The 25,518-nt window shown below is 39.9% G+C and overlaps 3 protein-coding genes and 1 long non-coding RNA gene across 9 annotated transcripts in view; 3 read left to right on the top strand and 1 right to left on the bottom strand.

Moving 5' to 3' along the window:
* LOC125184582 (uncharacterized) overlaps positions 1-22,125 on the top strand; it is a 62,547-nt gene extending 40,422 nt beyond the window's left edge. The window contains exons 2-3 of one of the 2 annotated variants that reach the window (XR_010831209.1): positions 16,436-16,528; positions 21,889-22,125. This is a non-coding gene — a long non-coding RNA (uncharacterized lncRNA). Of the gene's footprint in view, positions 1-16,435; positions 16,529-18,439; positions 18,575-21,888 lie in introns of those variants that run through there. The other variant, XR_010831208.1, reaches the window with a different exon arrangement.
* Positions 8,817-9,684, top strand: LOC106035190 (claudin-22-like). Its single transcript, XM_013179855.3, has one exon. It carries the CDS (start codon positions 8,940-8,942, stop codon positions 9,591-9,593), a length of 654 nt encoding a protein of 217 aa, XP_013035309.1. The 5' UTR covers positions 8,817-8,939; the 3' UTR covers positions 9,594-9,684.
* Positions 10,712-11,924, top strand: LOC106035127 (putative claudin-24). Its single transcript, XM_013179734.3, has one exon. It carries the CDS (start codon positions 10,822-10,824, stop codon positions 11,446-11,448), a length of 627 nt encoding a protein of 208 aa, XP_013035188.3. The 5' UTR covers positions 10,712-10,821; the 3' UTR covers positions 11,449-11,924.
* WWC2 (WW and C2 domain containing 2) overlaps positions 12,400-25,518 on the bottom strand; it is a 106,871-nt gene continuing 93,752 nt past the window's right edge. For 4 of the 5 annotated variants that reach the window (XM_013179851.3, XM_013179853.3, XM_048078242.2 and 1 more), the window contains 4 exons: positions 23,807-23,899; positions 22,448-22,690; positions 16,247-16,374; positions 12,400-14,965 (listed from right to left, as the gene is read on the bottom strand). In XM_013179851.3, the coding sequence (XP_013035305.1) occupies positions 14,899-14,965; positions 16,247-16,374; positions 22,448-22,690; positions 23,807-23,899 (531 nt within the window). In that variant the 3' untranslated portion in view covers positions 12,400-14,898. Of the gene's footprint in view, positions 14,966-16,246; positions 16,386-22,447; positions 22,691-23,806; positions 23,900-25,518 lie in introns of all 5 variants that reach the window. The other variant, XR_007168824.2, reaches the window with a different exon arrangement.

The following is a 25,518-nucleotide window of genomic DNA, read 5'->3' as shown; positions in this document are numbered from 1 at the left end:
TGTTTTGTAAGAAGAAGATGGGCAAAAATGACTTGTAATGATTCTTTCAACTTATATGAAAACTATACATAACTTTATCCCACTTTTGTGGGGAGACTCCCCAGGTTAAGCACGTTTCTACACCCTGCTGTCAGCGGTGTTCATGTGAGCGGTGGTTCTTGCAGACATGGGTCAGGTACAGAACTTGCACTCCTTGAGGGATGTAATGCCCCATTTTTCTCTCTAGCACAACAGCAGCAAATTCTGTGATCACTGTCCTGCAGAGAAGTGATAATTAGGTAAAGAGAAAGCATGATAATATGATGTAGCATAAAGGGTTTTCACATGAATACAGATGCATTACTCCCAACCACTGAACCTACACTTTATGAAAATCATCATGCGTTTGGTGCCAGGAGCTCTTTCCTAATCTCATGCCATCTGTGCATCTGGCAGAATATTACAGGAAATTCATTTGTATATCCACTTGGGAGTGTACCCTTCCTATTTAAAAACAAAAACAAAAAGACCCCACTATTTTTAGATCATATGATGAAAGATACTAGTTTTTAAGCAGAATACTGTTGAGAGGATTAATTCTTTTCCATTTTTATTTCTTGGGCTAGAGGAGTTTTTTTCTCAAAATGGCAAAATGGTGTTACCAACTCACAAATATACCAACACAGTGCTGTTCACAATATTTCCATCTTCAGGAGACATTTCAACAAGAAATTGGTTTCTGTCCTAAAGTGTATGGTCAACAGAAAAATAACTCTGACAATTATAATAATAGTGGTGTGAAAGAAGAGAGGTTTACTTTCCCAGATGAATTCTCTTGCAGTGTGGTAGCTGGCAGTGTGTGTGCTTTATTGAGCTCGTGACAGTAGGCAGGTGGGTTCGCCACAAGAGATCGCCACTCTTTCATCTATTTTGAGGTGACTATTTAATAAGGTAGGACTCCTCAGCATGGAGAAGACCTCTGTGTAAGCATATTAAAGAAGTATGAAGTATGAAAACAAATGAATTGTTTTGAGGTAATGAGTTACGTTAGGAAGCAGACTGAACAGGCATTCATAAGAATGAGGTGCTAGCGAATAAAACGATCCAGCAGTGAGTTTACAATTAAAGGGGGAAAATACGATACAAGGCAAAACTAAACTGTGGAAGTTACTGTTGTAAGATGCTCTGGATGCAGTAAATATGTACTTTTCAGGCAAATTCACTGGGGGAAGGTCCATCAAAGGTATTAAACATAAAGATGTTGACTTGAAGTCCAAGTTCAGGAGATCTTTACACTGTAGGAGGAAGACAGTATCAGTCTATCCTTATCACATTCTTGTCTTCTCTTCCTTCCTGGTTATCTGCTGCTGGGCTAGATAGACCTTTGGCTTGGCTTGGCCTGCTGTCCTATAGCCTTGTATCCACTTGTGTACGTTTGCAGAGCTACATTTACTAATACTAAGCTCAGTGATGTGTACATCTGCACTTTATTTATATGTTTCTTTAACTCGTGTAGCTGCTATCTTTTGTGCGAAATAATACAAAGATTTGAGTACACTGCAGATTGGTCACTTTATCAGTATCACTTGCTGTGTACTGTGTAAAAGAAAAAGTAGATTCTTCTGTGTGACCAACGAATAAGAATTCAAAGCAGATGTCTGCTCAAGTGAACACAGCTTGTCTTTATGTTGGGAAATATGAATTGTAATAATTTCCACAATCATTTTCTTGCAGTCAGAACCTAAGCCCCTTCGCTGTCCTTCATTTGTGGTATAGCATTTTCTGTTTAAGTGTTTGAATCTGTGGTACAGAGGTAGCCCTTGCCTCTGTGCAAGTAGTGTTTAGAAAGTGTGTGATACTCTGCAAAAGATGCTTAGCACTTTTGCAGGATTATTTCCAACATGTAGCAATCATCAGTTAGGTAAAAGGAAAATAATTATCACGTAACTGTTGCTGAGGCAAGATAGAGGTCTTCAGCAGTTCCCTCTCTCTGGGTTCCTACTGGACAGAGCCAGGCATTATCTCAATCTACTGATGCAGATTTAACCAGGACTCCTGCAGTCTCACCTGTCTCAGCTATACAGTATTTTGCAGTACATGGTGCATTGGGTGTGTTAGTGGATTCTCCACATCATCCTTCTCACCTCTGCAGGCAGTATTTGACATCAGAGGATGCTGCTGAGTGGCAGCAGTCAGTGAGAGGGCCAGGGGAAAGCGAAGGGAGGAAACTGCTCTTGTTTCTTCACTCCCTGCACCCATTTCTTCCTCAGGGAGCCCATTTGGCCCTGTAGAAGTCTGTGTTTGACCCTTTTCTCACTGTCCTCCTGAAGGAAGCTGAATGAATAGACAGAGGGCTTTGGGCTTTTTGTGTGTAATGGGTGGAAGGTGAGAGGAAGCAGAGGGAAGGTGTGGGAACGAACGTTACAGAAGATGAGAGTAAGAGGTGTATGAATAAGTTTTAAATAATACTGATAAATATTAGTGGTTTAGTTTGTTAATGATGTGATGTCACAAACTCTTTCAAGTATAAACTTGCTAAGATTCCATTTGTGGGGGAAGAAAAACTACTTTTTGTAGCAAAAAGCTCTGCAGCATTAGAGAGAACAGTTATTTGCTAGGAAAGACCTTCCCTTTCTGCATCTCGTAGCTCCCAGCACCTTGAGAGGTACAACACTTAAACTGTTTAGCCAGTAGAATCTAATGGAAAAAAAATCATATTTCAAACTACTACAGAATTTGTTTAGCTTCTTTTCTCTCTTCCCCCCAAATCCCAATTATGGCAGATGAACAAAACACCACAGGTGTCCCTCGCCTCCTTCACTTGTCAGACACTCTCATGTCTCATTTCACACCCCGGCTAGCTCAGTGTTAAAAGATACGTGCAATCTTCTAATTTATGGTTAACAAGTCTATATTATCTTTGAAATCCCTGTTGTCATGCAGTAACAATTCCCAGTGCAGGTTCAACTAAGTGCTACAAATTTCTCATAAGTTTACTGAAAATATGAAACAAGTCTTAAGGAAAGAGAGAAAGCTTATTATAAAAATTGTTTGCGGGTGTCAAATGAAGAGCGCTGTAGAAATACATGTGTGTAACACTTAAACCAGAGTCTCGTAATAAGAGATGGATAATGATAAGCCTATACATTTCACAGCTCAGAAATTAATTTCTTAGACCTCCGTCATTCAAGGAAATCACATTCCAATCACTGCAAGTGACCTGAGTTTTCATACTTATAGTAATCTCCTGTATTAACAGTGTATCAGAACTAGTTCCCTGAAGGATAAGGCTAATTTCCTTACCCAGTCAGCCCTCACTTTGAAGTCTGGATTGGGATGGTGATGGAAAAGTTCCTGCAAAGGTTGAAGTACTGAGCCTTAAAGCATTCTTTATTCTTCCAGTATAATGATGGCAAATCCACCCTCTCTCATTTCAATCTTTTAAGCAAGTTCCTAAAGCAGAGAGAGGCAGTTTCACCTTGCTGTGCTTAACCCTTTTAGTTCCTTTGCCTTCTAGATCTTGTCCAACTGCCGTTAATCCTGCAGGACATCTTATTTCAAGATTTTGATTAATCTTGCAAAAGTGAAACTGTTAGCAAGGCTTTTCACTTCTACAAGTGCATTTCTTTTGCATATGTAATACACTCTTGTTAAAATTGCTTAATTAATTACATCTGGCATTTGAAGAGGGAAGATGTGCAGGGTTGGGCAGCCCTTGCAATACTGAAAAGTTGGGAATATGCCTGTTTGAGGAGGGAGGCCCTTTTCAGAAGGGCCAGCCATGGCTATGCCTTTTCTCCATGTCTGAAGGCTCCGCTGCCCCTTGCTGCCTCTCCTGAAGATGTTAAGGGGCTGTGTGTGTGCTGAGCGCTCACCTGCTGCTGCTGCCCTCGCCCCAGCTCTGCCTCGTGCTCTGTGTGCCAGCCCTGGTGCAGCAGTGCTGTAAAACTGTCTGCAGCGGCTGCACACCAATTGCTGGGGTGCGCTCTCTGCCAGCATCAGGGAGGGCGGATCAGAAGAGGTGATATGGCCTTAGTGATGATTTGCTTTGCCTCTATTGACCCGTCCCCTTCTGCTGTAACTTCTCCACAAAATATTTGGCTGTGTGTGTCATGGCTTCTTTGCTCTAGCAGCATCCAAGCACTCACCGAGGGAAGCTCTCTTTAGATGTAATACAGAAAGAAGTACTGTAGTCTCAAGTCATCACCTCTAAATATTAAGTCAGATATTTTATCAAAGTGTAACGACACCATGAGCCAACTCTGTATTTCAAAGCATAGCCTCTCTTCCCCTTCTAAAATGGAAATGCTCATTAGCTGCATCACTGGCATAACCCCCTCCCTGCTGCCTCTCTTCAGTGCTTTCCTGACAGCTTCTGAGTGTTCAAAATGAAGTATTGCTGTTGTGGATCAGATGTGTATGTAGCAACTAATGCCGTTCATACGCTGGATTATCTGTGTGAGGGTGTATCTAACTTGGTAGTGTTAATTTCAGTGGGGGAGACGAGGAAATTAAAAGAAGAATAGTAACAACTTGAGTAATAAATAAAATTCAGATCAGTCTGCTTCACTTCATTAGAAGGCTATAATATACCTGCTATCACTCTTGCAAAGTTGATGACTGTCAGTGTTTGAAAGCACATAGTTAATTTTTCAGGGAGAAGTCAGTCTCTTTTTCTACTGTGGTGCTCTGCGAAGCCCCCTGTAATTTTAAGATCCTCCAATACAAATAATTATTTTTGGCCATAATGTCAAAGTTCACTTAAATGCGGACTGGAGTAAGTCAGTCTGGCTGGCAGCATGGGCTGTGTTCTTTGCTTGATGTTTGTTTGCTTCCCTGAAGGGCACCAAAACCAAAAGATTCTCCAGCATCACAAAGTGCGATCTTAGCTGGGTAAGGAAATGCTAACTCCCAAAACTTGCAGTTCAAGCAGTAAGGTGGGAGGCAAAAGACTGCCAAGCTGAATGAACTAACTCACTTGTAACAAGATGCTGAAGGCACTACCATGCCAGCTTCTGACAGTAGCTGTCTTTCGCTGGCTTATATAAGATTTAGCTATAGAAAAAAATCTACACACTGGCTCTTATTTCCATCTTTTGCATATGCATTTATAAGATGGAAATCCAAAGATAAGAGACACCCATAAATGATTCATAAAAATACTAGATATTTAAATGAGCCATGGAAAATATTTAGGGAACTCAGTTCCCTATTTTCAGTTCAGTCTTCAGAATTAGAAAAAATTATGGCAGTGTCTGGGGAATGCTACTGGAGACGCTTTCACTTCATAGATGAGCACACTTTGGGACTGCTGGAGGAGAATAAACAAACCCTCAATGTGAACATGCTTATGTCTTACATAAGAACTGAAAATGTAGGAAAGAGTCAGTCTTTTACAATGCACTGACTGCTTTTGTGGGATTCAATTTCTAATCTGCTCCCAAAGTGCTGCACCTGATATTTCTTTCTGCTTATGCTGAACAGAAAACTTTAGTTAACTGTGTGGGCTGCAGAGCTGTGTACAGACAACAATTCCCCAATGCTCTTTGCAGGGGGTAAAGTATCAGTGTACCTAGTGTATAAGTGTACTCTCTGGCCGTGAGGTTCCCAGAAGAGCTAAGGTAGCGCTAAAGCTTTTAAAGGAAATACCTATTTGCAATATGATTCAGAATCCTCGTCTTCAGCCTGAAATGGTTTGTGGGGAGAAAAAAGTGTAATGCGCTCACCTGCACAAAATGATATACATGCTGATCATCCTCATTCTGCTTTAATCTAGCCAAAATCTAGTCTAGTCTACTTTGCAAACAATGCTTGGAGGTGATGAGAATGAATGATGTGATTTATAGCACTTAAAACAGCGTTACGGAAATTGTAGGAACCCAGTTGTGCCCTGTGCTTTATGTTCATGGGCATCAACTGTAATGGGAGCTACGAAAGCTTCATGTCTCACGGAACTGGCTGCTGAAACAGTCAAATGGCAACCGCAGCACATGTGAAATGTACCGATGTGGGCGTCTGTGGCGAGTGCCGGGCTTTGGGAGGGTGTGATGCTACGGTGAGCCTGCTGCCTCAGTTCTTCACACTGAGATTATTTCAGCTGCTTAAGATGTTGTAGGATGGTACCCCTGAACGCTGCATACAATTGGGCTTTATTTAAAGCCTACAGAAAAAGGTGCTCCAAGACCAAGCAATCAGAAGCCCCTCTAAATGCATCCTCTCCCTTTGTACCTGACAGCATGCTGTTCACTGACAGCTATACCACGTTCCTTCCTGGCAGCCTTGCATTAGACAAACACCGTCCTTGCTGCAGGGGCTGGCAGGGGAAGCAGAAGGGGCTTGTCCTGGAGCAGCTCACCAGTGTGCGGCCCCGTGGCCTCAGCTGCGGGGATCCCCCAGGGGCGGCGACCCTGCCTGGCTGGCTCGGGGGGCAGTGGCCATCTCCACCAAAACCCCTTGAGATGAAAGGGCTGGTGCAGCCCGCAGTGCTTTGGGCTACGCGGCTGTCAGCATCTGGTTTATGTCATTCTGAGCACAGCTGGGGCACAGCCCCACGTGCTGCGTGTCTTGTGGCTGCTGTGTGTCGCCCGATTCTAACCCCTAGGGTCAGCAGTAGCTCCTTCTGTGTAGGCACAAGTTGACCAAAATAAATTTTTTCCAAGAATGAGACATTTTTAGATGCAAGAAAAAGAAAAGTAATGGTGGGGAGGAAAAGTGTGGAAGAATCACAAGGGAGATAGGACTAAGACAGTTACCAACCTGAGAATTCACCTAATCTAGGTTCAGCTAGAAGCCCTTTTGTGTCTTCATGGGCTTGCTGAGATTTTCGTAAGATTGGTAAGTTCCAAGTGAAGGCATTTCAGACCTTGTTACTAGCCTGGCAACAAGGCAAATCTTAGCTGTTTTTTCTTCCACTGGAAAAACAGAGATCCTTTTATAATCTCGCACAGGATAGTATAAGGAAGCTTTTGCTTGCCCCAAGTTACTGCGCGGTTAACAGTAAGCTGCAGAACGGAATTGGCAGCTCTTACTGATGCTGCAGTCTCAGGGCTTCTGACTGCTACAATTTGAAGGCTGGCATACTGCTGCTGCTATGGTCGGCGTTAGCAGAATGAATGGCCTTCACGTGCCTGATCTTGTGCTTTCACACTGCATCGACTGTTGGAATTAGCAGCAGGGAAGGAAATGTTAAAGGTGCATAGACAAGGGAAGTGCAACTGGCTGCTGGTAATAGTCTGGCAGTGACCATGATTTAAAAGTCAAATAAGCATGTAGCCCCTGAATGAGCAGAAGCACTCCTGAAGCATAGCTGTTTATCTGAAAAATTATTCAAAGGACATTATGGAGTTTCTCATTGAATGTCACGATGATTTCCAGAACTAGTTTCCTTGCTCTGAAAACAGAAAGGGGAGAGAAACAACACTGCCAAATCTGAAAGTGCAATCTGGAGTCTGAATGAATTTTTATTTCTTATGCCTAGTGGGTGGCCAAAGTTAGAGCCTTGCTTGCATCAATTTGTTCCCAGTGTTGTCTGTAATATCCTTGGTGATATCCTGCTCTTGTACGTGGTAATTTTTTGACCAGTTGTAGGTTGTTTGCCTGAGTTGGCACACAAGCATAGGGGAAACAGATCATCTTTCTTTGTCTTGGCTCTTCACAACTTGTGGCAGTAAAAACACGAGGGTTAGAAAGTTCTGGAGACTTTCAGAAGCAGTGCCATGCTCTTCCATCACCCAATAACCCATTTTGAACAACTGCAAATGAAAATACACGGATTTGTCAGACTTGGTGCTGTATCACATCCAGCAAATGAAGCCAAGGAAGGCTGGAGAGAACCTCAGGGTTGTACATGCGTGCATGTTTGCTCTGCTCAGCTTTCTCCCATACAGGGTGTGCTGTTGCCTGTGGGGGGCAATAACAGACAAGCGTTCTTCCTGCTGACCCGGCAGACAAGCACCAATACAGCTAACATGACAGCAGGAAAAAGCAGGGGTTCCTAACGGGGTAATGTCATAGTGGCATTTTGCTTTGATCAGAAAGGTACTAGACATCCCCCGGCCCTCAGGGCTCGGAGTGCCAAAAGCTGTTAGACACTAGCAGATGCTCTGTGCCATCTGGGACATGGGCTGTAGGAAAGGGGACACTGGGCTGGTGTAAGCTGCTACCGTGGTGTTGCTGAGGTCCTGGGGCGGGTACAGCTTACCCCGTCTGATGAGCTGCCTAAGTTCATTATGGTGGTGGGATGTCTAGGATTTCATTCTCTACGGTACTTTGACCATACCCGTCTCCTTTTCCCCTTAAGAGTCGGTCAAAACAAAGCCCATTTTAAAAGAAGTGAATGTAGAAAATGTGAAACGTAAGGATCTTTTACAAAGCGTCTTTTACAGTGCTGGGGACATAAAACAGGGCAGTGGAAGATAAGCCGTTATGTATGTTGAGGAAGTCTAAGAATAAAGATTATAGGCAAACAGTCTACCTTTCTTTACAAGGCCTTGATTTACATCCCTGAAATCTCAAATTTAGCCATTACAATGAAGTCCTGTTGCACACAGAGCTGACTTTTTATCACCACTTATAATCTAATTAATCCGTATTGAAGCACAAAGATTTCCGTTGTGTTTTAGGGTGAGGGGTCATAGAGCCTTCTTTGTTCATCCTCAGGCTTGTAATTATCAGCCATTGGGATATAATTTTACCAAGCAAATTGGAAGGTAACAGATCAAATCCTTATCAGAAAGCCTAACTCATGGTTTAGCGAAGTTCTTCGTCCTTTATGTGAAACATTATATTCGTGAAGAACAAAACAGTGCTTGAGAGCTCACAAGGGGTTAACAGCAAAGGCTTATATTCGGGGCAGCAGAGAACTAAAATCATCATAGCGTCCACCACGGCTCAAGGTAGCAGTTGTTACAGAGCGGCTGGGGAGACCTTCCTCCTCGAGCCTCAAGGTCTGCGCTCTTACAATGGCCTTGGTCTATCGGCCAGTGATGCAGTTAGGTGGCATGTTGTTATCTCTGTTGGGATGGGTCCTGTCCTGCCTCACTACCTACCTACCCCAGTGGAAAAATCTTAACTTGGAACTGAATGAACTGGAGATCTGGACCATGGGACTCTGGCAAGCTTGTGTTGTCCAGGAAGAAGGGGGAATGCAATGCAAGGACTTTGATTCTTTCTTAGCTTTGCCTCCAGAACTCAGGATTTCTAGGATTTTGATGTTTTTCTCCAATGGATTGGGGCTTTTGGGCCTCTTGCTCTCGGGATTTGGGTTGGACTGTTTGAAAATTGGTGAAAGACAACAGGATCAGAAGAAACGGCTGTTGCAGTTTGGAGGAATGCTCTTCTGGATATCGGGGATTACAGCTATTGTCCCAGTTTCTTGGGTTGCCCACTCCACAGTCCAGGAATTTTGGGATGAGAACATACCAGATATTGTTCCCAGGTGGGATTTGGGGGAAGCGTTATTTGTTGGCTGGCTTGCTGGATTTTGCCTTATATTAGGAGGATTCCTACTTAATTGCACAATCTGTTCAACTGAAGTCCATCCATCTTCAGCCCATTACGCAGTAGCAGAACAGCAAGATCAGTGTCAACACTTGGAAACTGAAACCAGGCCTTAAAACCAGGGGTTTCAAGTAGTACAGAAAGACTGCCCTATCTTTTCCAAACTCCAGTGCAAGCCAGAAGCTTGTTCCGTAGTAATTCAAAGGACTCTTTGTTACTTAGCTGATTCCTAAACTTTTATGTTTTCTTCATAACTGGTATTTGAAAGTGGTGTATTTTCTCACCTGTAGAACTATTTAAAATGTTGTTTTACAGGAGAATGCTGAAGTTTTTCATAGACTGTGTAGAAAAGGTGCCTTTATTTTCTCAACTGCACTGTAAAATCCTCAAGATGAATATGCATGTTCTATTACGTCTTGGCTTTTAACCAAAATACGTACGCTTCCTTTTCATACGAACCCAATTAACTGAGCCGCAAAGCTTGATTCCCTGTCGCAATTTTCCACTTGCCTAATGCAGTGACATATGAGCTCGAGTGTTTTTTTCTCATCCTGAACAGTCTACGTAAATTCATTGCCTCAAATTGTTTTTCAGTGTACTAGCAAATCGCTGTGCTAAGAAAACTGTAGATTTCTGACATGCTACCAAGAGTTGCGGATGTCTTTTTGTGGATGGGGTGTTACGGTGTGGGTACTTCATACCCAAGAAGTTGTTTACCCAATCTAGCACATAAAATTGCCCATACAAGTTATTCTAAGATCCGCATACCTGATGCACCAAAAAGAAGCTGAGATACACAGCTTTCAAAATACCTACCTGTGTCAGAAGATAGTGCACTGAGGTTTTATGTGCTCTGTCAAAGGCTTCTTGGTATCTATTCACCTACAGCAACGTGTTGCTCTCAACATGTACCCGTCAACTTTAAGCAAATGATACTTAACCGGCCTCAAAGCAGACAGCCTCACTTAAGTAGGAATATACCAATGTGGTATTAAAATACCTTGTATTTGTGGTTCTTAGTTTAATTTAAAAACAAACTATGAAATGCCAAAGTTAGCAGAACTGCTGTAATGCTCTAGCAGATCGATGCACAGCAAAGTATATAATTAAAAAAATTAAATAACTTACAAATGCAAACTAATGAAAGATGAGCCTGGCTGTGGTCACACCCTTCAATTACTGGTTTACCACACTACTTCCCAATCCCCCAAACACTGCACATAGCATAAGGCTGGAGGGGGAGGAGTATTTCATGCTTTACAAAGCATTGTTTTAACTTTTGCCAACGTTCAGTATATATTGTCTGCAAAAGCAAGCAGTTCGGTACTTCTACAACTGCTAAAAATGAACTTGGTCCACAGACACAGGCTACAGTTAGTTGGATTGCTGTTGTCTACACTAGGATGGATTTTAACCGGTACCTGTAACTATTTACCAGACTGGAAAAATCTCAACTTAGACTTAAACGAACTGGAGCTTTGGACTATGGGACTCTGGCAAACGTGTATAGTCCAAGATGTAGGAGGAACACACTGTAAAGACTTTGATTCTTTCCTAGCTTTGCCTCTAGAATTCAGGATTTCCAGGATTTTAGTATCTTCATCAAATGGACTAGGCTTTCTGAGCCTTGTGATCTCTAGTCTTGGTTTGGACTGCCTAATGATGGAGAACACAGAGCAGAAGCTAAAGAAACAGCTATTACTTCTTGGAGGAATACTCCTGTGGGTATCTGGAGTTCTGGTCCTAGTCCCTGTTTCTTGGGTTGCCCATAATATAATCCAGGAATTTTGGGATGAAGAGATCCCGGAGATTGTACCCAGATGGGAAATAGGGGATGCACTGTTCAGTGGCTGGTTTGGTGGATTTTTCGTAATTCTAGGAGGCTCCCTACTCCTCTCCACAGTCTTCTTGTCATCTGAGCATCAATTACCAGAACAGTATACAATGGCAGATATGCAAGACACCTGTTAGTATGTGGAAACTGGCAACAGAAGACATTGAAAAGGGTAGATGCTGGGTTTTCAGATTTTACTCCTGCATTACAGTAAGGAAAGGCTGCTGAACGGACAGGTTATTGTTTACAAGACTGAGGGCAGGGATTGTTTCTTACTGTGTAGTTCCTTTAATTACACTAATGCATGAGCTCTGCAGATCCAAGTCACCATTGTTTTTTCTCCAAAATCTGATCAATTGCAGTGTTTGTGTGTGTTTTTCTGTGTGTGTGTTTTTAAATGATAAATGAGTATAAAATCTTGGATCTCTAGGTATGCATGGAGACTTGACCATATTTTGCATGGCAGAAGCTGTACTGATGTAATGGGGCTGCTTTAAAGAATGTCTTTCTTACAAAAAATACTCAAGTCCTGAAACAGTTTGTAGTGCTAGTTCAACACGCAATACAGAAATCTAATACAAGGTATAACCTTAAATGAAATTCCATGGATTTGTATTCATTTATACCAGTGTAAACTAAATGTTCTCAATGTCATGAAGTACAAGATTCTCCATCCAGACTGTGTGTATGTGCACATACGTGATCAAATATATTCCAGCACACACACACACACACACGATCTCTGGTAAGCCAGCAGTTTTGAATAATGGTAAGATGCTGCCTGGTGGAGAGTTGACTGTGCTCATCACTACTGAAGTTCTTATTTAATGAATGTAAAGAACTAACTTAAGTGTATGAATAATTTTCTTTATAACTTATCCTAAGACTTGTCAGTGATTGATGTGAACTTTCTATAAATTGCAATGATTTTACATTGACAAACCTGTAGCAGCCATCTGTTTCTGCAAAGAGCATATGAACACACAGAACAGCAATAAAAGAAATAAAACACTGGTCTGGAAAAGAGCTTTGTTTAAAAAAAAAAAAAAGTATTTTCCAATCACTGAAACACATGGAAAGTGCAGAGACAAGTTAATCTATGTGATGTATTTGCATACTCTTACAGACAAAATTAGAACAGAAACACATTCAGAATATAACCTGATTAAATATTTAGTTCAGTCCTGAGCATTTGATATTTAATACAGTATAAACATAGCAATAGTTTTAAAAAGATGATTTGTTCTATTAAAATTTCTGCTAACCTTTGCTCATTTGGCTAAATATTCTTGTACCAGTAATATTTAGATTTTGATATATGTAACTGCATGATATTGGTACCTGGAAACAGAACTAATTACACTTGTTATACCCTGCTGTGCAGAGTAAATTCTACTTGGAGTAATATTTATAATTTTAAACTCATGGGGGGTTATTTGTATGTATTATTTTAGCTTATTCTATTGAGTGTTTTGAGTGTGCATAATTTGAATTAGTTAAAAACAAAACAAACGGAACTGTTAAAAGCTGCCTATAAATATGTTCAGCCTTATCAATGTGGAAAGGGAGGAGCACAAATATATTTTAAGTCTCTCATTTTTAAATGAGTTTTGCAAGCTAAAGCCATCAATACTTACTTTTTGGCCTTACCCCATGCTTACAAATCAGATAATACTTTTTGAAAATTATTCAACGTGTGAGGAAAAAACAGCTAAGCTGGCAAGAATTTAGACAGCTCTAAATACTTTTCACAACAGCATCCTTATTTTTATGGCCAGAACTGAACTATATTAAACAGAACATAAATAAGACTGTAAATAAATAAAAGAAAAATCATAAAGTATACCTCTAAACATTATTCTACAAACATTTTATATAATCATATTGAGAAGTTGAAACTGCCAACCTTCATTTCACCTCTACATTAAATAATTCCAGACTTTTTTTAAAATTGACCTTTCAAATATGAATGTTATCTCAAACCCAAGAAACAAAAAACAAATGGGGCATTCATAAAGGATGTTCAACCAGTCATAATGCCCAAAATAGCATGTTTTGCTATACATTGAAGTGGACTGATGCGTTTGTGCATAAGAAAACCCTTGGGTGAGGCTTATACAGACCTCTCATGACAGAATTGTCACTTTGAACTTCAGACAGCTGCCATATTGTGGTTATAGGCACTTCCATTTTCTCACCAATTACAGCCTTTTTGAAAGATTAAGACCATGCATATGCGGCTTGTTGCTTGGGGAAGAAAACTTCAGCCACTGCATTAAATACATCTGAGTGCAACACACTAAGTAGAAAACGAACTAATTCTGTCTACGATGTCTGCCTACTTGTACAGTCCAAACAAGGTAAAACCCCAACTGCTTTTACCCAGACAGGGCTGTGTAAACATCCGATGTTCTGGACTTCTAACAGAATGAATACAAGTTGATGTTTCTTCCTAGGAGGCTTCTTCATATAAAACAAGTTTGAAATGTTTTCTTCATATCTACTTATTAAACCTGTGCACGCTCAACTGCATACAGGGTCAATTGTGTATTTTTCACAATGTTTTGTACCGAAATATGCAAAGCCTTCTAGTCAGGATCTTTTCAGATCGGAGAGTGTTTACTTTACCAACAGACTGAGTTACTGTCTGACAGATTTTTCTATTGGTACAAATACTTTAATAAAAATCTCTTTGTATTTGTAAGCCTAGTGAATGTTGTTATATTCTCCTAGTCAGCAATAAGAGCCTTTAAGATAAAAGATTCGTATAGAGGAAACCCCCATTAAGTGTACAGTGGCTATAACTACTCTCATGTCAATGCTGGTGTTACAAATTTTATTCAGCTTCCAGTTCAGAAAGCAGCTGCCCTTTTGGTAGTCTCATAATAAGTTTTTAGGGTTACTTGTCTGCTTTGTCTTTCCTCACTCTCCCGCAGATGCAAGAAACCTTTTAGTGCAGGTTAAAGTACTGTACATTCACAAAACTAAACTCTGGACTCTGTTTCTTCCTATAAAGTATTAAAAACAAAAACAGAAGAAATTTGTTTTCAGAAACAAAATTCCAATGTGGGTGATTGAATCTAATTAGCAGCTGTTGTGAGGCAGCCTTGATGTTTTGGAAAGGAGTTTACAGTTGTAGTTAACTTCAAACTATGAAAGTCACACTCTTATACAAAAATTGCATGGCAAAACAGCCATCTTCACAGTCTGCTCACATGAAAATAGTGAAAAGATAAACAGTCTTCTGTTGAACGTAATATTTCTTAACACAGTGTGGTTCAACAGGATACATGCTTAGTACTGCCTTTGTTCCTTTGTTCCATCTTTACAAAATAAAAACACACATGCAATACATACAAACTGTACAAAATCAGCATCAGTATACCAAAATTAATCTACTTTGGTTTTCTGGTTGTTGTTTTTTTTTCTTTTTCAGGCATACAACAATTCAATTCACTGTATTTTACAAATAAACATATCAATAGTGAATGTAAAATAGAAGATATTTAAAGCAGGTCACTAGAACTAAAAAGTTCATCTAAAAAAGAGATGAGCAAGTGGGAAAACGCTTCAATGAAAATGCATAATTATACGTCATCAGCTGGAAGGGCTGGTATACTGATCTTTGCTCTTGTGAAATATGCTATCTTCTCCCTGAAATTAGAAACAAAACCAAGTTGTTATTTCACCATTTATGGCATGACTCTAATATCATCTACTGTAGAGTTGCTAATGTCACAGCATAGTTCTTTAAAATACAGGCTTGGAAAAATACACAGTGAGGAAAATACACAGTGAATTTATTTACAAGTGCATTTGCCAGAATATCTTCTTTTAATTCCTTTCTTAGGCAGATTTATGTAAAAAGCAGCTCCAATATTGAACAAGAAAAAGTCAATGTTTCAGTAATAACTACAATGACAAGACTAAAATATTGATACAGTCACCGCATTTCCTATGATGATATCGGGGGGGGGAGGCAGTGAAGAAAAGGCAAAACATTTGATTCTGACTTTGGAAAAGGGAAAGAAGACTTAAGAACTAGGTTTGGGCAAGCAGCAGAATTGTCATCCCAGTCTCCAGTTGTTTCCCCTGTGCTGTTACCATTTCTGTCTCTTACAAACTGAGAGATTACTGAAGCATAACAAGTTTATACGTGCTTGTCTGCCAGAAGGCTAGAAAGCAGATGATAAATATTGGGGGCATAAAAATCAAAGCTCAGAAGAGACACTCTTCTTGAGAGTTTCAAAATGCCTCTGTGTGATTAGTCTGAGGCCACACATCATCGTACCAAGTCCAACTAGCAGGATGACTACAATTCAGCCTTAGGAAGTAACTACTTGTCCAAGAGACTAAACCATCTTTTTCACTGGTAAGCTTGAGTTCTGTTCAAAAATAGTAGCCCAGAGCAAAATCAACTATATAAATGGGATTCCTGGGCTAATTATGTTGTGATTAGGAGATAAAGGAGAAGGGAGGCTTACTATACCCTTCTTGCAGAGGAATGATAGTGTCTTAAGCACTATCACGAGTTTCTGTAAACTTATGCAGCAGCGTTTCTGTGATGACTGTTAAATTACCATCACTGCCCCCCCCTTTTCAAAAAGAGTTGCTGAGAAAATGAAAACTCTTTGAAGATGCTCTGAACTTCAAACTGAAGTTAAATAGCGCAACTGTAACGCTTCTTTGCTGAGGAACCCATTCTGCTCCTCTCACCCCACTTTCTTACCACCACCACAGCTCAGCTTCTGTCATGTGAGCAAGTTACCCAGTCCTCTGAAACTCCAACTTTTAGCTGCATTAGAAAGGGATGATGTATCTTGCAATTCAAAGGTGCGTGGACTTTTATTGCTGGTCATGTTTAGTTATATTTAGAAAAAAAAATACGTTACTTAACTACACTAAAAAAATGTGAAAAAGCAGAATAGGCCATACCTGAATGACTGCACCTGCAGTGGCACTTTCTGGCTTTGCTCCCGTAACCGGCATACATCCTTAGAAGCTTTCCTCATCAGTTTCTCAGCACTTAAACCTTGTTTCTGCTCTTCTTTTGACTGTTCAGCCTGTAAAATAACTATAAAATAACTATATTTTGCTAATAATGAGCAACTGCTTATTTCACAGAAATGACAAATTCTTCTGTCAACCAATATCTCTACACAAAGGGCCAGCAAGACAGAAGACATTACGAAGTCTAAGCAATGAGCACTCAGTAAGGTAACAGAGCATTTTCTAAAAATATAATAAAAACAAAAAAACACGTGCCATCACAGGTAGTTACTAAGTGCTGTTAAGTTTGATATTTCTTAGGGCAATACCTAGACAGTTAAACAATTCTTAAATTTGTATAAACAAATGCTGTCTATCCAAATGTCTTTTTAGAACTGAGAAACAGTAATTCTCTTTCTGGGTAAAATATTTTTATTTCCTAATGTCAGCTGTTAGGAAAATTGTCTATACCTAATCTGAAATGACTAAATGATGAAATTATTAAAAAAAAAAAAAATTCTCAAAATACACATTCAAGTTCTGCTAACCTTCTTTGCAAAGTTAATATTCATGAATTCTTACACTTTTATTCATGACACAACACTATGTTTCTATTTATATACAAACCATATTTACCGTTACTCAAATGCATGTCAATTCTAATACTTGCAATAACGCTGTATTTTTTTGTTAAAAATGCTAAGATGCACCAGTCTGAAAGAAATGTGAGACTAAAGACATATCCTTTCAAATTGCTTTCACCCAGCTGAAAGTCTAGCTTTAGTATCCACTTCAGCTTAGAGGTGTTCTGTAATTTTATGTAAGAATATACCTGTTTTTGAAAAATGCTTACTATATACTGAACTGGTTAGTGGGAAGAACAAAGCTGTAAAATAATTGTTTTCTTCTGCAATATATTTTTCACATCACCATCTTCTACTATTAAAACGCTTTATAGGCACTGAGGGCATAAACCAAAATGAGGTTAAGCTGATGCTAAATGCATTGGAATCAAGTTCCTCGTACCACACAAGCAAGTATGAGTGGGAAATACAGTCACTTATCATTAACAAACGTATTCAGTTTACTACATCCAAATTTTCTAGTGAAATCTACTGTAAGTCCTTGTTTTATGATGTTACTAAGGGATTAAAAACAAACTGGTAGAAGGGTAGATACAAGACAAAGGCATTTTGTATAAAACAGATGTGTTTAGCATTTTCTGTGAGGTAGCCCCTTCCTTATTCTATGAATCCCTTACTAGAGACCGCAAATAAAAGCTCAAGGGAACAGAAGCTTTGGAATAAACAACAGGCGAAAGATGAGAACTCCCAAGGGGTGTCTTTGCTCCATGGACACTGATTTCCATCTCAGCAGCCCTCCCTGACTTGCTTCTCCCTAGAGCTGGTGATACCCATCAATGCTCTCTCAGTCCTAATGGTAGTGAAATCATAGACCTAGTGGAAAGGTTCACGTAAACCGCTTAAAAAACACAGATTTTACATGTGGATAAAGACTCATTCTTTCATTTGCATTGTAGCAGTATCAAAGCCAAGGCAAGAACATCAGCCTGGTACCAAGGTATCTGGCCTGGTTTCAAGGACCTTTCTTGATATGAATGCAGTTCAGTAAATACCTACCCACCAGTAAGCTTGTGCTGCTGTTAACTTCAGTTCCCAACTCCAAAAGAGCAAAGATTTTAAAGTGAAATTAACCTGTAAACATTGTTTCCCCTATTAGTTAGTGAACATAAGTTTGCAATCTACAGCTGGTAGTGTATTAATTAATTTTACGTATGTCACTGGCCATATGTTTTTATCAGATCCCCCAGCTAATATTTATCTCATCAATGCACTAAACACACAATTTTTCAAAATTTACTAATCTTATCTTTTCCCTAATTATATGCAAGATTTTTGTGACTACTGCATTTCAGGCTAACAGCATAAATACAATGACTTCGTTCTTACTGCTGTCCATTCACCTTGCTGATATTGCACTCCTTATATTTTTATCAGAAAAATCCTTTAATTTTTTATATGCATGATATTACTCTGAGCCAACAACACATAGTGAGAGACCAAAGGTCTACACACTTGTGATCTCTGTCAGACAGGTGTCAAATTTATTTTGAACTAGCGTGTCAGGCTGCAGGAAGCTAAGAGACATTCCCTGCTAGTGCAGAGCAGCGATCTCCAGCAGAAGGAAGGAGCAGACAACCAAGGGAAGTAATCTCTCCCATTTGCCACAGCTACCTCGAACATGGATTGGGACTCAGAACTTGACAGTTTCAGGATGCTCTCAGGTAGACTTTGATTTCAGTCTAGTATGAGAACATGCACATGAGAAGGTATGTACAAGACTGGGACTGTATTAATATCATGTTTCTTGACTGATTTATAGCCAGTTAATCCTCCATCCATCTAAAACACAAAGGCACACGAATACTTTGGCTGTGCATTCCTTAAGCGCCAAAAATCTGACCTCAGCCAGAGAGGAATCTCGGTACCCGTGCTTAACTTAAGCATGAGATAACAAAGAATAAGGAAAGACAAGCAAAATTAAAGCTGAAATGTTAACTCCTGTCACGTTCATTTTTTTGTATAGAAGAATGAAAGTGAGCCTAAAGAAAAACTGTTAACTGTGCTGAACACCAAAACACTGGAAACAAGGACATGCTTGTGTTATTAATGACACAATTAAAGGTTACTTTTACATAGAACGTGTATTGGGGAAAAAAAAAGATATTTGTGGCTATACACAGGAATCTTTTTTGGACACATGCGAAGAGGAGGTACTTCAAAGGACGCTAGGTATCTGAAAACTTACTTGTATGAGGATTTAAGACAAACTTTGAAATCCTGGATGATTTCTCACAGAAATGCGACCTAAACAAGAAACAATGTTTGTGCTGCACAGAATTACCTACTGTTTTTGATCTGAAGTTATTAGTGGGCTTTACATTCTTGCTATACTTAGGAATGTGTGGTGGGCAGGGAAGGAATGGAGTCTGGGCATTGGGCTTCAAGCAGAGTAACTGCGTGCTAGCAAGCAGCTACTGATTTTCAATATCCCCTACATCTGCAGTTTCTTCTTCCTCTTGAGACTCTCTCAGTTGTTCTGGCACTTCTAGCTGCTGCATTAGTCTGTGCCATTATAATGCCTGCAGGATCTCAAAAATAATGTATGATGATGTTCTGTGGACTGCTGTGTTCTGCTAACCCAAGAGGAAACACTGACAGCAGAGTACAGCATTCTCAGGGTTGTTTCCTTCCGCAGGGGAAGGCTTCAATGATACTAAGGGCAGAAATATATCTAGAAACTTGGTAAGCACTGTTCAAAGAGGTGGAGTGGCTGTGATCATTGATCTCACTTTTAGCTTGGAAAGAGGGACTTAAATGCTGTGCTGCAGCCTGCATGTATTTTAAGAATGTATATTACTGCCCTTATTCCTCATCGCAGCGTGTGTCACGGGGCTGATAACTGACTCCAGAAATATATCAGGCACCTATCTCCTTGGAAGAGATGGCTGAAATATGAATGCACAAATCCAAAGGATTTGTAATATTAAACAGTTCTCTATTCTAATGGGAATAAGCTTGTGGGTTTTGTTTTAAATTAAACAAACAATTTAAAATGATTATCCTGCATTGAGCATTAGATACAACCTATAAACTTCTAAACAAATGTAGATAAATTTCTTTTATATAAACCACTATTCTTATGGGTTAAATTTTTCAAAGATCAAATACATCCAATGAATTCAAATAATAATAATAAAACTTGGATACAAGGTGTGATATTTAAATGTTGTGATGTCTTACTCCATTTTAATCAAGGGTCTTTCAAAATACTTTTCAACACTGAGCCTGAACTGTGCTAGTTTTTATAGCCGTTTTAAAACTTAGCTAAGTATGGCCAAAAGCAGAAGCCAAGGAAAGAGACAGACAGAGAGGACAGCACTGGTCAAGAACAGACTTGGGAGAACATACTGGGAAAAAGCTTTGTTTTCTAAGCTGATGGTCAAGGCCTTCTTGAAGTAGGTGATATCACTCTGGTTAATGACGTCTGCTGGATTTTTCTTCCATGAACTTATCAAACTGCTTTTTGAGTCTACGTAAACTTGCGCTATTCACAATGTTCGGTCAAAAGTATTGTTACAGCTTTTAAACAAACATGTTTATTTAACTATGTTTGTTTAACTTGCTACCCCTTCAGTTCCCTATTTCTCATATTATAAAAGATGATGAACATATAAGTGCTTGCCTCCACATCACTCGTGATTTTACAGTTGTTGCTTTAGTTGTAGGTACTTGGCGATTCCTAACACAGAATGTTTCCTTCCTTTGACCGTACCTGTTCACCCTCCGTAGTCTTATTATCTACTTTGAGATGGGGAACCATACTGAACAATGTTTAAGTTGCAGGTAGAACATGTATTTATATCATTAAAGAATGATGACTTGTTTTGTTCCAGCTTTCTAATTCCCAATGTCTTATTTGCTTTTTGACATCAGAGCACTGTGAAGTTTTTGTTTCTTGTATCTGCGATATCTCATTCCTAATTCAGCTAATTCAGAGCCCATCTTTGCATGTGTAAATATTAGGATTATCCCTTCCCTGCCCTACACAAGGCTATTTACTGACATTAACTTTTTTTAAAACTGTTACTTACATATTAAGAGGTCCTCTGCAGCTTGTTAAAATTGGCTTCCATTTTTACTACTTTGAATAACTTGGTGTCATCAAAAACACTCATCTATCAACTATGAACAGCTAAAGAACACTAATCCCTCCTGAATGTCACCACCAACCTCCCCCCTCATCGAGAACTGATGTTTACAGACTGACATAGAGAGGAAGGGGGCTCCAGGGGGCACCTGCTCCAACTGCCTCTTCAGAGCAGAGCAAGTGAGAGCTGTGTGCTCAGGGTATTGTCCAGTTAAGTTTTCAATATCTCCAATAGGGGAAAGAGTAGAGGTTGTTGTTTTGTTGTTGTTGTTGTTTGTTTCTTTGTTTGTTTGTTTACAACCTTTCTATGCCCTTATTTCAATGCATGATCATAGAGTGGCTTGGGTTAGAAGGGACCTTAAAGGCCATCCAAGTTCCAACCCCCTGCCATGTGCAGGGACACCTCCCATGAGACCAGGTTGCCCAAAGCCCCATCCAGCCTGGCCTTGAGCACCTCCAGGGATGGGGCATCCACAGCTTCCCTGGGCAACTTCTTCCAGCACCTCACCACCCTCTGAGAAGAATTTCTTCCTTGTACCTAATCTAAATCTCCCCTCGTTTTGTTTAAAGCCATTATCCCTTGTCCTATCAATATCTGCCTGTGTCAAAAGTCACTCTCCAGAAGAGGATGATCGCCCTCACAGTTTAGAAAACACAACCAAACGCACCCCTAAAACAAAACAAAAAACGCTTAACATCCTACTTTTTTCATGTATTGAGTCAGAATTTCCCATGGTCCAGCTTGTCACTGCTGCCTCTCATCCCTTCTATACTTCTTCTTGTCTTTTCCCACATGAGGGCATCCCATCTTAATTTGTTAAATTAGAGACTGAATATATATTTGTATTCTTTTAGAGACAATCCCATGGAGAGCAGAATTTGGCTTTAATCTGCCAAAATTAGAACAAGTATGTCCTGCCTAAGGAACTAAGCCACAGTGGAAGTACCACCCTTCCCATACACCCCCACTACTGTAAGTAATGGCCATTGCCTCTCTCTACCTGTTAAAATGGTCTTTTGGCTACCAGTTCTGTGAAGGCTGCAAATCAGCTAATGCTGGAGGACAAAAAGCGTACGAAACTCTGTAGACATATGGCTGGGATGCAAGCGTTAAATGAACTTTCAAGTAGACTCCTCTGCTATTTTACTACACCAACCGCACCTATTACCTCAAATAATAGAGTTTCTACTCTGAATTACTACAGCATTTAGGTAGGGGCGCTACAAAAATGCTACTTCAAATTCTAGGTGTAAATGCTGTAGTATTGACTAATAGAGGAAATAGTGTTTACACATCTGAATTACATAGCATAAGTAGTCAACTCTGAGCTTCTATAAAAAATCTGTAAACGCATTTGTAGAAAAGGTAAGGGCATATATCTGTTCAATCACACAAAATCTGTATGCTGCTCATACCTGTTTTTCAGCTTGTTTCAGGAGTTTCTGAAATCGTTCATCCTCGAGCACACACAGGGGAAGGTCTGTCTCTCCTCTACCTTTCATTTCCTCGAGCTTCTGTTTAAGATCCCGCAAGGCCTGAAGCTCATCATTCAGCCGATTCTGTCGTGTGCGTGACGCCTGGAGGTCCAGCTCCAAGTCAAGGGAAGTGCGGATAGGGCACTCTTGCATAGCTCTTCGCATGATCGGTTGGCAAACAGGCTGAATCATTTGGGAAAGAGAAAAATAAAAATTAATATCCAGAAAGGCTAGTGCAGAATTTGACAGAATACATTCAGAAAAGCTCAACTGTTTTCTGTTTTCTGTTAGCAGAAAGTTGCTATGATAAGATCCACATCCAAACATCCATCTATTCTGCAATTATTCTTCGGTCAGTAATTAAAAATAAGTGCAAAAGTTTCACCAACCAGTTGTAGAATGATATATTGACAGGTTAAAACCAAAAAACCCTGGTCTGATCCTCAGGACAGCACAATACCAGTAGTCCAAAACTACACAGACTTCCCCGCAGATTTCAACTATATAATTTATTTATTATTTATTTTATTATTTATTTATACTCAAAATTTGCTTTTTCAAGGACCAAGCAAACAATGTTATGAACTCTGTAAACAGGCACTTTTTTCGTATACTTCACATTTATTTACTATCCTTTCACTGTGCATTTTCACATGAATAAATTGGGCAGTACAAGCTGTCCTAGGCTATTTTATACATCTTTCTTATGCCAAATGTAATCCTGCTACCTGGTAACAACCCTTCTGGGGAAGCATATTTTTAGTTACAATCAAGATTAAAATACACCTCACAACTTATAAGAATGAACTCTATGTAAAATAAATATAATCTTACTTTCTTCTCCTTCAGTCACTTTGTTACTCATACACTCTTGGAGAAGAGTAAATCAACTTTAAAAGCATGTCTGAATCCTTGAAATTTCCATCAAAATTTGCTCGAGATGCATGCTGCTGATGTTCACATCTGTGCAGCTTAAGCTGCCTTGGGTCTCTTTGTAACACTACGGTTCTTTAACTCAGACTGCTTTGACAGTAACACGTTAAAATCCAATAGTAGATGTTGCAATGCTGAGCACCAGCTGGCTCCAGCCACAACTGGAGCAACATAAGCTTTGTCAGTGGAGGATGGTGAAGGATGAAGACCATTGTGGGGAGGTCTCAACCTGAAACTTAAGTCTACATCTGGTAACTTGCATCACTTTTCCTCAAATACTTGAAATAAAGCATATGGCTTAAGTTATTTGCTATTCCTCATCTCCAAACTCTTAGCCTTAAACCATCCAGGTAACGCAGCACTCACCCGTTTAACTCTTAGGCTCCTCCTTTCTGTGGCGTTTCTCACAAAGAGAGACTTTTTGGCTAGTGTTGAGCTGTCACTGTCACTTCGATTCAACTGTCAAAATGTACATAATGAACAGAGATATAAAGCATCTTCACATACAGATACATCTGTATTGATAAAGCCAGTCCGAAAACCTCAGTGTTGGTCATACAGATAGGTCATTCTTACTATAAAATACAAAAAAAGAGAACTAGAGTGTCTACTCTAAATTTCTGTTCCTATGCCAAGACAATCATTGATCTTACTGAACAGTAAGTAGACTATTCAGAAATCAAGGAAGATAACTGGCTATTAAGTACCACCAAATCACTGGGTGGCTTCTGTATGACTGCAGACTATACTATGGAGTTCATTTATTATGGATTTCATTTACCTGGGGCAGGCTTTAACAAATTTACCACAGGGAAGGAAAATTTCTGTAGACATGCACCTGTTTTTTTGTATTACTATTTGTAACAAGTACAGGTGTGCGTACAGCTTCATTCAGAAGTACTTTTTCCTTCTCAAATATGCACCACAGAACAACAGTAGTTTTTTTCTTAGTTATAGCATTAGTCCCATATACATCAATGCAGGCGGATTGTTAGATGCATCAACATGCGTGGTGGTAAATCTTCAAAGAAAACAGAAGCATCTATCTAAATATTTATTTTCACCTCCTCAGAGAAGGACAGATAAAAAGAATCACTCCGCTAACGTTTCAATAACCAACTTGCCAGAGCCCTAAATCATGTTTATACAGGACTGACTGGGAGTTGGGGGTGAGAAATAAAATACTTTTGCAATATGAATACACTTCTCTAGAGAGAAGTCTGTCTTTTCACCACGGAGATGCTGCTGGGAACTCACCCCTGGATACGCACAGGTGGTGGTCATCACTGACCACCACTTTAAGCACTTTTCAAGGAAGATTTTTCAAAGGTGCCAACAGACTTTGGGTCTGTGCTTTAGGCCTCAAAAATAGTTTTATTTGTTTGCCGTAACATCATATGAGAACAGGTGCTTTCTTAAGCTGGGCTACTTCTTCTGAAAAGAGACCAGCTGGCAGCTAGCCAGAGCACACCCTTCACGTGCTTTCAAGTACGGTACCACAGAGCAAGGAAGGCCGGCTATTCTGGTGGTGTTCACTGGGGACTAGGACCGCGGAGACACGAGTGCTCAGCCCTATCCACAGAGTCGGATGCAGCTACAGTGCCCACTCTTGAGCCCAGGCAACGGACCATGAGTATTTCTGAAGCTGCAAAAGATGGATTTGTGCAAACGTGTTTTTTTTCTTGGTTACTTTGCTTCCAGGACATACTGTACGTGATGACAGAGACTGTGTTTTGGTCACAGCTTGTTATTTCAGGTTCTGGCTTCAGGCAGCAGGTACGTGGCAAGTTTCTAAGCTACAAAAGTGCAGAACTTTATGGATGCAGAAACCTCAGGGGTTTATACTAACTAAACCATCAGAGCACCTAGCGTTACTTCCTGTAAAAGACCTCCACAGGCGCTAAGTTAATGGTCCCCCCCCCCTTTTTTTTTTGCCACTACAGACAGTTGCCAGTATACAGGAATTAAAATGAAGGCTAAGTTCTGAATTCAGCCAATGATCTATCCAAATCATGTACAGATTGTTACAATGCTATCCACTACTTTTCATTCATATGTATGAATAGTTATTTAAATAT

This window comes from Anser cygnoides, chromosome 4, assembly GCF_040182565.1.
Source record: "Anser cygnoides isolate HZ-2024a breed goose chromosome 4, Taihu_goose_T2T_genome, whole genome shotgun sequence".
NCBI lineage: Eukaryota > Metazoa > Chordata > Aves > Anseriformes > Anatidae > Anser > Anser cygnoides.
This window is presented reverse-complemented; position numbering and strand designations above follow the sequence as displayed.